The 12,528-nt window shown below is 47.6% G+C and overlaps 1 protein-coding gene across 4 annotated transcripts in view; it reads left to right on the top strand.

The window, feature by feature from the left end:
- LOC134933423 (matrin-3-like) overlaps positions 1-12,528 on the top strand; it is a 117,356-nt gene that overhangs the window by 87,174 nt on the left and 17,654 nt on the right. For all 4 annotated transcript variants that reach the window (XM_063928624.1, XM_063928625.1, XM_063928622.1 and 1 more), the window contains one exon: positions 10,589-10,670. In XM_063928624.1, the coding sequence (XP_063784694.1) occupies positions 10,589-10,670 (82 nt within the window). The remainder of the gene's footprint in view (positions 1-10,588; positions 10,671-12,528) is intronic.

Raw genomic sequence — 12,528 nt, 5'->3', positions numbered from 1 at the left:
GGTCATTATACACTAATGTCGCAGCAGGTAGGAGATTCGGCATTTGGAATTGGAGGAGCCGCTCGACGGGTGCCAGTCTCAAAGGTTGTGATGCTGTCCTAGTAAATTTTAGTTTCTGAAATGCACGTAACAAGCAGTCTACCCATACACATTCTTGAGCGGAGTACAGTTACAATGCAAATTCTCTTAGCCGGAAACCTTGTGATGGGTCAACACTTGAAGATGCACTGTCACAGCAACCGCATGCATAAACAGTTAAGAAGGTCCCAGGAGCAAGATGGCATTGAAAGTAGCCACAAAAGTCTAGTGAGCAGAAAGGCACAAGATTGTCCTTTTCGGTATAGTTCATTCCAGGAGTGGAGAACTTGGAAGTTGATTATCTCGGTCTCCAGAACATGCATCCAGGAATTGAGATGGTGGTAGGGAGATGGGGCCTACCTCAAGTAGACCTAATGGCTTCTCCAAACATCAGCTGCTCAGGTATGTGGCCAGCACGAGAGATCCAGGAGTGGACGCATTGACACTTCCTTGGTCTTACAGAAGTGTTTACAATTTTCCACCATTTCCTCTCATACCCAGGGTACTGAAGAAGGCCAAACTGAAGTGTGAGCAATTCTCATTGCACCAGATTGGTCCCACAGGAGTTGGTACTCTGATTTGAGGAAGCTACTAGCGAAAGATCACTGGGGGCTACCTTTCAGTGAGACATCCTGCTATCACAGGGGCCAGTCCTCCTCCCAGACCTGAACAGGTTGCGTTTACCTGCGTGGCTATTGGGACCCGGATCTTGAGAGGGATACCAAAGGTGGCTATTCCTACAATGATCGCAGCTAGGAAGCCTGTCACGGGCATGCATTACTACAGAATATGGAAGAAAACATGGACTGGTGTCAGAAACGGGGCTTGGATTCCAGGAGATTCCACCTATCTAGGCTTTTAAGTCTTCTCCAGGCCGGTTTACATGGAGGCCTACGTTTAAGCTTCTTGAAAATTCAGATTTCGGCTCTCAATCCTTTTCAACAGCGCTTGACATCTTTACAAGAGGTTCAGACTTTCTTACTGGAAGTTCTGTAGATACTTTTTCTGTCCTCCCACTGCACCATGGGACCTAAGTTTGGTGTTGGAATATTTAAATTCAACCTTTTTTTGAGCTGGCAGAGAGCAGGATTGAGAACTTTCCAGGAAAGTCATGCTGTTACTTTCCATAGTTTCAGCCAGGTGCGGCTCTGATTTGGGAGCGTTATTGAGTACGTGTGGTTTGTTCTGTTTTTTTTTTGTTTTGTTTTTTTGTTTTTTTCCGGGAAGATAGGGCAGAGATTCTCCCAACGGTAGTTTTGGGGTTTCACGTAAACCAGCAAGATTGTGTTTCCATGTTACCAAGGAGTTGCAGATGGGGACGTGTCTTTGGCCTTGTAAGTGCTCTACGGATATATGTGCAAGTTACGTTGTCCAACAGATAGGACTATTTGTCCTTTTGTGATGGTTAGAGGAGTTGACCAGCATATAAATTATCGTGTGGTAAAAGGGTTCCGGTTGGTGCCCATACCACAAGATCAGTGGGTACCTCATGGGCCACAGCTACTAAACGTTGCAGATCGGCAATGTGATCATCGGCACACAGGTTCGAAAATTTAAAATTTCAATTCTTTAGCGTCCAGAGCTTCAAAGTTTGGATGTTAAGTTTTGCAGGCTGCTGACGGCACACCCCACCCTTGGGAGTAACGTTGGGACGTCCCCTACTGTATAAGCTGTTCCAGTGTCCCCTAGTGGATGAAAGAGGAGGATTTTTTTTCTTACCGATAAATCCATTTCTCTGAATCCACTTGGGGACACTGTACGCCTGCCTCGGTGCTTTCAACCTACTGTGTTCAAAGTTCTTGTTGAACAGTTTGCACAAACAGCATTTGTATTCTGTTAATGTTTGTCTCGTGTCCTATTCTCATTTTCCAAACTGAGGGATGAAGGAGGAGGAGCTGGCTGTGCAGACTATGTTAAATTTTAGATTGTGCCTCACCTCCAGTTGCAAGCTTCACACCCCTACTGTATACGCTGTTCCAGTGTCCCCGAGTGGATTCAGAGAAATGGATTTATCTGTAAGTACCAAAATTCTCTCCTCTTTCCCTTTCCCTGAAGAGGATAGAAAGAACTGGGAAAGGCCACCTATGGGGGACGCTTCTGTATCTACAGTAGATTGTCAAAAAGGTTGTCTTGCCTGTCCCTGGCACAGCCTCCCTAAAAGATCCTGCTGACAGCAAGATTGAGACTATGCTCAAATCACTATACACTACTACGGGAGTGGCTCTTAAGACCAACTATCGCTTGTGTGTGGAATTCTAGGGCCATAGTTAAGTGGTCGGGCACCTTACTTGATGAATTAGATTCCACATCACATACAGGATTCTGCAGGCTTCATGGTAGAAGCCATGAAGGACCTTGGCGTGCTTAAAGCAAAGGCCACAACCATGGCAGTCTCAGCACGCAGAGGACTGTGGCTACGCCAGTGGGCTGTGGACGCAGAATCCAAGAAAAGTGTGGAGTACCTACCCTTCACAGGTGAGGCCCTGTTTAGGGGATGCGTGGATATCAAAGGCAACTGTGGGTAAGTCGACCTTTCTTCCTTCCGCAGCTGCACCAGCTAGGAAATCGTATCCTACACTGCAGTCCTTTCGGACCGCAAAATTTTAAAAATCCAACGGTACCCCCACCTTTAGGAGGTCGGGGAAAACCTGCACCAACATGTTCCCAAGAACAGAACATTTTGATGCAGCAGGTTCTGCTGCTTCAAAATGTTCAGCTTGTTGGTGGACCTCCCAGCCTGGAGATTGGGCAGGTGGGAGTGAGTTAAGATTTCAGTCACATTTGGGTGTCATCTTGCGTAGACCCCTGGGTTAAAGATATTGTTGCCCAGGGGTACAGACTGGAGTTTCAGGAACTCCCACCTCACAGGTTCTTCAAATCGGGCTTACCAGCTTCGCTGACAAAGTACAATCCTGCAGGAAGCCGTTCAAAAATTGGTACAAACAAATGTCATTGTTCCACCTCACACACAAAAACAGGGGTTACTACTCAAACCTGTTTGTGGAACCAAAACCGGACGGTTCGGTAAGATACTGAACCCAAAGTCATTGAACCCCTACTTGAAGGTATTCAAATTCAAGATTTAGTTTGAGAGCGGTGATCTCTGGTCTGGAGGAGGGGGAATTTCTAGTATCCTTGGATAGCAAGGATGCATACCTTCACATTCCGCTCTGGTTGCCTCACCAGGCCTATCTAAGGTTTCCACTACATACTGTCACTATCGGTTCTAGACATTGCCATTTGGCCTTTCCACAGCACCGAGGGTGTTCACCAAGGTTCTGGCAGAGATGATGCTCCTCCGCAAGCAGGGAGTGAACAGAATTCCATATCCGGATGATCTACTGATAAAGGCATCCTCCAGGGAGAGGCTGTGCAGAGTATTGCTCTCAACTCAACTACTCCAGGATCATGGGTGTATCCTGAACCTTCCAAAATCGCATTTGGAGCCGACAAGGAAACTGCCTTTCCTGGGGATGATACTCTACACGGAAGTACAGAGGGTGTTTCTACCATTGGAGAAAGCGTTGGTGATGCAGTCAATGGTCCGGGATCTCCTGAAGCCAGCCCGGGTTTCGGTTCATCTGTGCGTTCGCCTTCTGGGAAAGATGGTAGCCTCCTATGAGGCTCTGCAGTCGGAAGATTCCAAGCGAGTTTCTCTTAGCTGGATCTCCTGGACAAGTCGTCCGGATCACATGCACTAGCGGATACGCCTGTTGCCGAAAGCCAGAATTTCACTCCTTTGGTGGCTGCAGACTTCTGAACCTGCGGATCTCGAGTAGGTGAGGTTTCAGAATTGGATCCTTCTAACCACGGATGGAAGTCTAGAGGTTGGAGCAGTCACCCAGGGGGGAAAACTTCCAATAAACATTCTGGAACTAAGGGCCATATCCAACGGCCTTCTACAAGTGGCACATCTTCTGCAAGATCAAGCCCTTCAGGTGTGACAGCGGTGTCCTACGTAAACCGGCAAGGTGGAACGAAGAGCAGAGCTGCAATGTCAGAGGTAACAAGAATCCTCTGGGCAGAAAGACATGCGGTGGTGCTGTCAGCGATCTACATTTCGGGAGTGGACAACTGGGAAGCTGACTTCCTCAGCAGACACTATCTCCATCCAAGAGAATGGGGCCTCCACTCTGAGGTATTCAGGGAGGTAACAAGTCGTTGTGGTGTACCTCAAATAGACATGATGTCCTCTTGCCTCAACAAGCTTCAGAGGTATGGTTCTGGGTCAAGAGACCCACAAGCAGTGGTTGTGGAGACCCTGGTAACTCTGTGGGTGTTCCAGTCAGTGTATGGTTTCCCTCCACTTCCACTCATCCCAAGGATTCTCAAACTAATAAAGAACCAAAGTCCAAGTGATCCTTGCCACTCTGGACTGGCCAAGAAGGGCTTGGTACATGGATCTTCTGGAGTTACTGCTGGAAGAACCGAGGCCTCTTCCTCTTCGCGAGGACCTTCAACAGGGGCCGTTCGCCTATCAAGACATACCACGGCTACGTTTGACAGCATGGAGGTTGAACGCCAGATCTTAGCTCGGAAGGGCATTCCGAACAAGGTCATTCCTACTCTGATCCAAGATAAGAAGGGAGTAATGTCTAAGCATTACTATCTGATTTGGAAAAAGTGTCTCTCTCGGTGTGAATCCAAGAATCTTACGGTGAAGTTTCAACTAGGACGTTTTCTCCTCTTTCTGCAAGCAGGTGTGGATGTGGGCCTATGCTTGGGCTTCATAAAGGTCCAGATTTAGGCCTTGTCCATTTTCTTCAAGAAACAATTGGCTGCCCTCCCTGAGGTTCAGACATTCTTGAAAGGGGTTCTGCACATCCAACCACCCTTTGTGCCTCTTACGGCACCTTGGGATCTTAATGTGGTGCTGCAGTTCCTGCAATCGGATTGGTTATGAACCTTTACAGGAGGTGGATGTAAAGTTTCTTTCTTGGAAGGTGGTCACACTGTTGGCATTGGCATCTGCAAGATGTGTCAGAATTGGGGGCATTGTTGCACAAGAGCCCCTACTCTATTTTCCTTGAGGATAGAGCTGATCTCAGAAGGCGTCAGCAATTTCTTCCAAAGGTTGTCTGCTTTTCATATCAACCAACCTATTGTAGTGCCAGTGGCTACTGACACCACCTACTTCAAAGTCCTTGGATGTTGAGGGCTTTGAAAATATATATGTGCAGAGAACTGCTAGTCACAAAGTTGGTAGCACGGTCTGTCCTTTATGATCCCAACAAAATTGGGTGTCCTGCTACTAAGCAGACAATTACTCGCTGGATCAGGCTTACTATCCAGCATGCTTATTCTCCCTCCCGTACTGGGAGCTTTGTACATCCCCAGCGTCCTCTTGGACGTGTAAGAACAAGATTTCTATACCTACCAGTAAATCGTTTTCTCTGACGTCCTAGTGGATGCTGGGGACTCCGTAAGGACCATGGGGAATAGCGGCTCCGCAGGAGACTGGGCACAGCTAAGAAAGATTTAAGACTACCTGGTGTGCACTGGCTCCTCCCACTATGACCCTCCTCCAGACTCCAGTTAGAATCCTGTGCCCGGCTGAGCTGGATGCACACTAGGGGCTCTCCTGAGCTCAGAGTCTATTTTAGGTTTTTTATTTTACAGTGAGATCTGCTGGCAACAGACTCACTGCAGCGAGGGACTAAGGGGAGAAGAAGTGAACCTACCTAACTGGTGGTAGCTTGGGCTTCTTAGGCTACTGGACACCATTAGCTCCAGAGGGATCGACCGCATGGAACCGGCCATTGGTGTTCGGTCCCAGAGCCGCGCCGCCGGCCCCCTTACAGAGCCAGAAGCAAGAAGAATCCGGAAAATCGGCGGCAGAAGACATCAGTCTTCACCAAGGTAGCGCACAGCACTGCAGCTGTGCGCCATTGCTCCTCATACACACTTCACACTCTGGTCACTGAGGGTGCAGGGCGCTGGGGGGGGGGGGCGCCCTGAGAAGCAATAAATACACCTTGGCTGGCAAATATATCATAATATATAGCCCCAGAGGCTATATATGTGATAAATACCCCTGCCAGAATCCATAAAAAAGTGGGAGAAAAGTCAGCCGAAAAAGGGGCGGAGCTATCTCCCTCAGCACACTGGCGCCATTTCTCCCTCACAGCTCCGCTGGAAGGAAGCTCCCTGGCTCTCCCCTGCAGTCTACACTACAGAAAAGGGTAAAAAAAGAGAGGGGGGGCACTAAATTTCGGCGCAATATACATATAGCAGCTATAAGGGGATATAATTTAGTTAATCCCTAATTTATATAGCGCTCTGGTGTGTGCTGGCATACTGTCTCCCCAAAGGGCTTTGTGGGGTCCTGTCTTCTGTCGGAGCATTCCCTGTGTGTGTGTCGGTACGGCTGTGTCTACATGTTTGATGAGGAGACTTATGTGGAGGAGGAGCAGGTGCCTATAAATGTGTTGTCACCCCCTGCAGGGCAGACACCGGAGTGGATGGACTTGTGGAAGGAATTACGCGAAAGTGTCGACTCCTTACATAAAAAATTTGACGACATGTCAAATGCGGGGCAGCCGCCGTCTCAAAAACTTCAGCAATCAGTGGGCTCGCTCACAGGTAGATCCCTGGATCCTTCAAGGGGTATCTCAGGGGTACCGGCTGGAATTCGAGACATTTCCCCCCCCCCCCCCCCCCGCCGTTTCCTCAAATCTGCCTTACCAACGACTCCTTCAGAAAGGGAGGCTGTGTTAGAGGCAATTCACACGCTGTATTCCAAGCAGGTGATAGTCAAGGTGCCCCTACTTCAACAAGGACGGGGTTACTATTCCACAATGTTTGTGGTACCGAAACCGGACGGTTCGGTGAGACCCATTTTAAATTTGAAATCCTTGAACACATTTAAGAAAATTCAAGTTCAAGATGGAATCGCTCAGGGCGGTTATTGCTTACCTGCATGTCCCCATTTACCATCCTCACCAGGAGTACCTCAGATTTGTGGTACAGGATTGTCATTACCAATTCCAGACGTTGCCGTTCGGCCTGTCCACGGCACCGAGGGTATTTACCAAGGTAATGGCCGAAATGATACTCCTTCGGAAAAAGGGAGTTTTAATTATCCCATACTTGGACGATCTCCTGATAAGGGCGAGGTCCAGAGAGCAGTTGTTGGTCGGCGTAGCATTATCTCAGGAGGTGCTACACCAGCACGGTTGGATTCTGAATATTCCAAAGTCTCAGCTGGTTCCGGCGACACGTCTACTGTTCCTGGGGATGATTCTGGACACAGTCCAGAAAAAAGTTTCTCCCAGAGGAGAAAGCCAAGGAGCTGTCATCTCTAGTGAGAGGCCTCCTGAAACCAAAACAGGTGTCGGTGCATCATTGCACGCGAGTCCTGGGAAAGATGGTAGCTTCCTACGAAGCGATTCCATTCTGCAGGTTCCATGCCAGAACCTTTCAGTGGGACCTGTTGGACCAATGGTCCGGATCGCATCTTCAAATGCATCGGTTGATAACCCTGTCTCCAAGGACCAGGGTGTCTCTGCTGTGGTGGCTGCAGAGTGCTCATCTCAGAGAGGGCCGCAGATTCGGCATACAGGACTGGGTCCTGGTGACCACGGATGCCAGCCTTCGGGGCTGGGGTGCAGTCACACGGGGAAGAAACTTCCAAGGACTTTGGTCAAGTCAGGAGACTTCCCTACACATAAATGTTCTGGAACTGAGGGCCATTTACAATGCCCTAAGTCAAGCAAAGCCCCTGCTTCAAAATCAGCCGGTTCTGATCCAGTCAGACAACATCACGGCAGTCGCCCATGTAAATCTACAGGGCGGCACAAGAAGCAGGACGGCGATGGCAGAAGCCACAAGGATTCTCCGATGGGCGGAAAATCACGTGTTAGCACTGTCAGCAGTGTTCATTCCGGGAGTGGACAACTGGGAAGCAGACTTCCTCAGCAGGCACGACCTCCACCCGGGAGAGTGGGGACTTCATCCAAAAGTCTTCCAACTGATTGTAAACCGTTGGGAAAAGCCACAGGTGGACATGATGGCATCCTGCTTAAACAAAAAGCTAGAACACTGGATCCTAAAAGAAAAGGGTATTCCGGTGGAAGTCATTCCTACGCTTATTAAAGCTAGAAAAGATGTAACCGTACAACATTATCACCGCATATGGCGAAAATGTTGCGTGGTGTGAGGCCAGGAAGGCCCCAACGGAGGAATTCCAGCTAGGTCGATTTCTGCACTTCCTACAGTCAGGGGTGACTATGGGCCTAAAACTGGGTTCCATTAAGGTCCAGATTTCAGCTCTGTCGATTTTCTTCCAAAAAGAACTTGCTTCACTGCCTGAAGTTCAGACATTTGTCAAGGGAGTGCTGCATATTCAGCCTCCTTTTGTGCCTCCAGTGGGACCTCAACGTGGTGTTGGGTTTCCTAAAGTCACATTGGTTTGAGCCACTCAAAACCGTGGATTTAAAATATCTCACGTGGAAAGTGGTCATGCTTTTGGCCTTGGCTTCGGCAAGGCGTGTGTCAGAATTGGCTTTGTCATGTAAAAGCCCCTATTTGATTTTCCATATGGATAGGGCAGAATTGAGGACTCACCACCTTAGGAAGAAACTGGGGACATCAGCTTTTCACTTGAACCAACCTATCGTGGTGCCTGCGGCTACTAGGGACTTGGAGGACTCCAAGTTACTGGACATAGTCAGGGCCTTGAAAATGTGTGTTTCCAGGACGGCTGGAGTCAGGAAGACTGGGGACGAGAGTATTATACTCCCGTTATATAAATCACTAGTGAGGCCACACCTTGAATACTGTGTACAATTCTGGGCACCGTACTACAAAAAGGATATCCTGGAGCTTGGAAAGGTACAGAGGAGGGGTACCAAACTAATTAAGGGCATGGAGACGATGGAATACAAGGAAAGGCTTGAAAGACTAGGCATGTTTACGTTGGAAAAGCGGAGACTAAGAGGGGATATGATCAACGTCTACAAATATATAAGGGGACAATACACAGAGCTTGCGCGGGACCTGTTTTTGGTTAGATCAACACAGAGGACTCGTGGACACTCGCTCAGGTTAGAGGAGAGGAGATTCCGCACAATACGGCGTAAAGGCTTTTTCACGGTAAGGACAATAAGTGTTTGGAATTCCCTGCCCGAGGGAGTTGTAATGGCGGAATCTGTCAAGACCTTTTAAGAATGGGTTAGATAAATTCCTATTGGATAAGGATATCCAGGGGTATGGTGCATAGTCATGCATTATAGTTACTATAAATAGGGATAAAATGCAATGGCTGACAGCAGCATCAGTCAGAAATTTTAGTCAAATCATCATGCATAGGACACCACAAATAGGTTGAACTCGATGGACAATTGTCTGTCTTCAACCTCAGATACTATGTTACTCGCTATTTATCCTGTATGCACCAAACAAGATGGGTGCTCCTGCTTCAAAGCAGACTATTGCTCGCTGGATTTGTAGCACAATTCAGCTTGCGCATTCGGTGGCTGGCCTGCCGCAGCCTAAATCTGTAAAAGCCCATTCCACGAGGAAAGTGGGCTCTTCTTGGGCGGCTGCCCGAGGGGTCTCAGCTTTACAACTTTGCCGAGCTGCTACTTGGTCAGGGGCAAACACGTTTGCAAAATTCTACAAATTTGATACCCTGGCTGAGGAGGACCTTGAGTTCTCTCATGCGGTGCTGCAGAGTCATCCGCACTCTCCCGCCCGTTTGGGAGCTTTGGTATAATCCCCATGGTCCTTACGGAGTCCCCAGCATCCACTAGGACGTCAGAGAAAATAAGATTTTACTGTTAACTACAAGGGTTATTGTTGAGCCATCCTTTGAGAGGCTCTGTTGTGTTCATACTGTTAACTGGGTATATTATCACGAGTTATACGGTGTGATTGGTGTGGCTGGTATGAGTCTTACCCGGGATTCAAAATCCTTCCTTATTGTGTCAGCTCTTCCGGGCACAGTATCCTTACTGAAGTCTGGAGGAGGGTCATAGTGGGAGGAGCCAGTGCACACCAGGTAGTCCTAAATCTTTCTTAGCTGTGCCCAGTCTCCTGCGGAGCCGCTATTCCCCATGGTCCTTACGGAGCCCCCAGCAGCCACTACGGACTACGAGAAATAGATTTACCGGTGAGTAAAATCTTATTTTCTCTAGTCCGTAGAGGATGCTGGTCGCCCACCCGCACAGTGCTTCGTATTCCTGCGTTAGTCCAGTATTGTTTCAGTTGTTGCTGAATCGTTTCAAGTTGGTTAGCTTAGCTTTCCTTTTGTGTGAGCTGGTGTGCATTTCCCCACTATCTGTATTTCCTTCTCTCAGTGTCAGTCTCCTCGATCAGTTTCTAGAGTCTGGTAGGAGGGGCATACAGGGGGGGTTCAGTCTACACTATTAAACTCTTAAAGGGCCAGTGGCTCCTAGTTGACCAGTCTATACACCCTGGTACCAAATGGAACACTAGCATCCTCAACAGACTACAAGTAAAAGATTTACTGGTAGGTTATATAAATCCTGTTTGTGTTCCTTCCCAATAGAAAGCGACCTCGCTCACCAGACAGCAAGGATGGTGCTAAACAGAAGCAGAGGAAGACTGAAACCAGCAAGGGGAAAAGAAAGGTACAGACATTACCCCTTTCCGTTCATACTTATGATTGAGGCCACAATGAGTTACATAGATATAGAGAGAGAATAAACATTTATTTTTTTTTAGACGGAGTTTTTTTTTTTTTTTTTTTTTATGAAATTGGCCGTATGGTTAGGGTCATTGTCCTGCTGCAGAACGAATTTGGTGCGAATCAGACTCCTCCCTGATGGTATTGCATGATGGATAACTACCTGCATGTATTTCTCAGCATTGAAGACAGCATTAATCTTGAGCAAATCCCCCAACTTAAGGAACCTCTACCATGTTTTGCTGTTGCCAGCTGACATTATTGGACATTTGCGGTCTGATGTACGCATGCCTTGGGAGTGCATTCAGCCACCCAGGACGTGCGTATACCAGAGCATGACCGAGTGTTATATCGCTTATAAAATGGTCCTTGTTGTGACTAAATAGTTCTGTGTAAAAATAACAGCGCAAGTGCCTTGTTATGGAACCCCCAGCTGCGAGGATACGTGCCAATGCTGACATTGCTGGTGTGCAAATAGGCCCAACTGATCACAAAATTGCGCTCTATGCAGACGATTTCCTCATATCCCCTGGACAGCTGGCCCAATCTCTGCAACCTCTTAGCCAAAATAGACCTCTATTCCAAATTTTCCAGTTATAAAGTCAACCTTGACAAAACTCGAAGTACTTTATTTCTATGTTCCAGGCCCGACAAATTGGCTCTCGAAGCTTCCTTCCCGTTTAATTGGCATAAACGCAAACTAAAATGCCAATGGGTTAAATGGATGTAAGCTCTCACGAGCAGGGTCCTCTTCCCTCATGTGCTTATCCTTTCTTACTTTAATAATCTTCCACTGCACCAAATCCATCAGTCTTCTGCCACCTGATACTTATTCCTGTGTCATCTGCTGATGTAACTATGTTTATTTACCCTGTACTTGTCCTATACGGTCATCAACTGTAAGTTGCTGTTCTCCTGTTTGATTATTTGTTTATGTACTTTGTAATTGTGTGCTGCGGAACCCTTGTGGCGCCATATAAATAAAGGAGAATAATAATAATGGATACCTAGGTTTCACCAACTGTTTAAAGCTAACTTCCCCTGTGCTCTAGACCAGGTCAAATCAGACCTGCTCTTGTGGTCTTTATCATGGATAGGACGAATGAATTCGGTAAAGATGAACATGCTCCCTAGACTCCTTGATCTTTTCCAAACACTCCCAATCTTCTTTTTTTTTTTTTTTTTCATTTCACTTGGGCTAATGAGCATCCCCGGATTCGCTTCAGACTGCTACAGCGCCCTAGTCTTGGTGGAGGTCTGGGTATTCCAGATTTTAGACGTTATTCTATTGCAGCGCAGTTGGCTCACTGTGTGCAGTTGTGTAACCCTGAGGCACTGGAGGTCTGGACTGATATTGGGGATTTCTTTTTTTATCCACTAGGGGTCACTGGAGTACTCTTGGGATATGGCTGGGGCGTTAGCAGGGATAGACATTTAAATATTTAAATGTGTAACCCTCCTCCATGCTCCCAAGTGCATCAGTTTTTTTTGTCTTCACCGGGGTCGCACATTCTGGACTGAAGCTCCAGTGTTTTGTGTTAGATTTAATTTTTACCTTTTTAATATCTGCTGCGGGGTACACTGGGCTCCACAAGGATTAACATTGGGGTGTAGAGTAGGATCTTGATCCGAGGCACCAACAGGCTCAAAGCTTTAGACTGTTCCCAAGATGCACAGCGCCGCCTCCTCTATAACCTGGCCTCCATGCCAGTGAGCTCAGTTTGTAGTTGGTGCCTGCAGTAGCAGGTCACTTAACAGGGGGCTGCCTCAGGAAGACTATTAGCTTTAAATTTGACAGAAAA

The sequence above is a fragment of the Pseudophryne corroboree genome, chromosome 6, assembly GCF_028390025.1.
Source record: "Pseudophryne corroboree isolate aPseCor3 chromosome 6, aPseCor3.hap2, whole genome shotgun sequence".
In the NCBI taxonomy this organism is placed as follows: domain Eukaryota; kingdom Metazoa; phylum Chordata; class Amphibia; order Anura; family Myobatrachidae; genus Pseudophryne; species Pseudophryne corroboree.
This window is presented reverse-complemented; position numbering and strand designations above follow the sequence as displayed.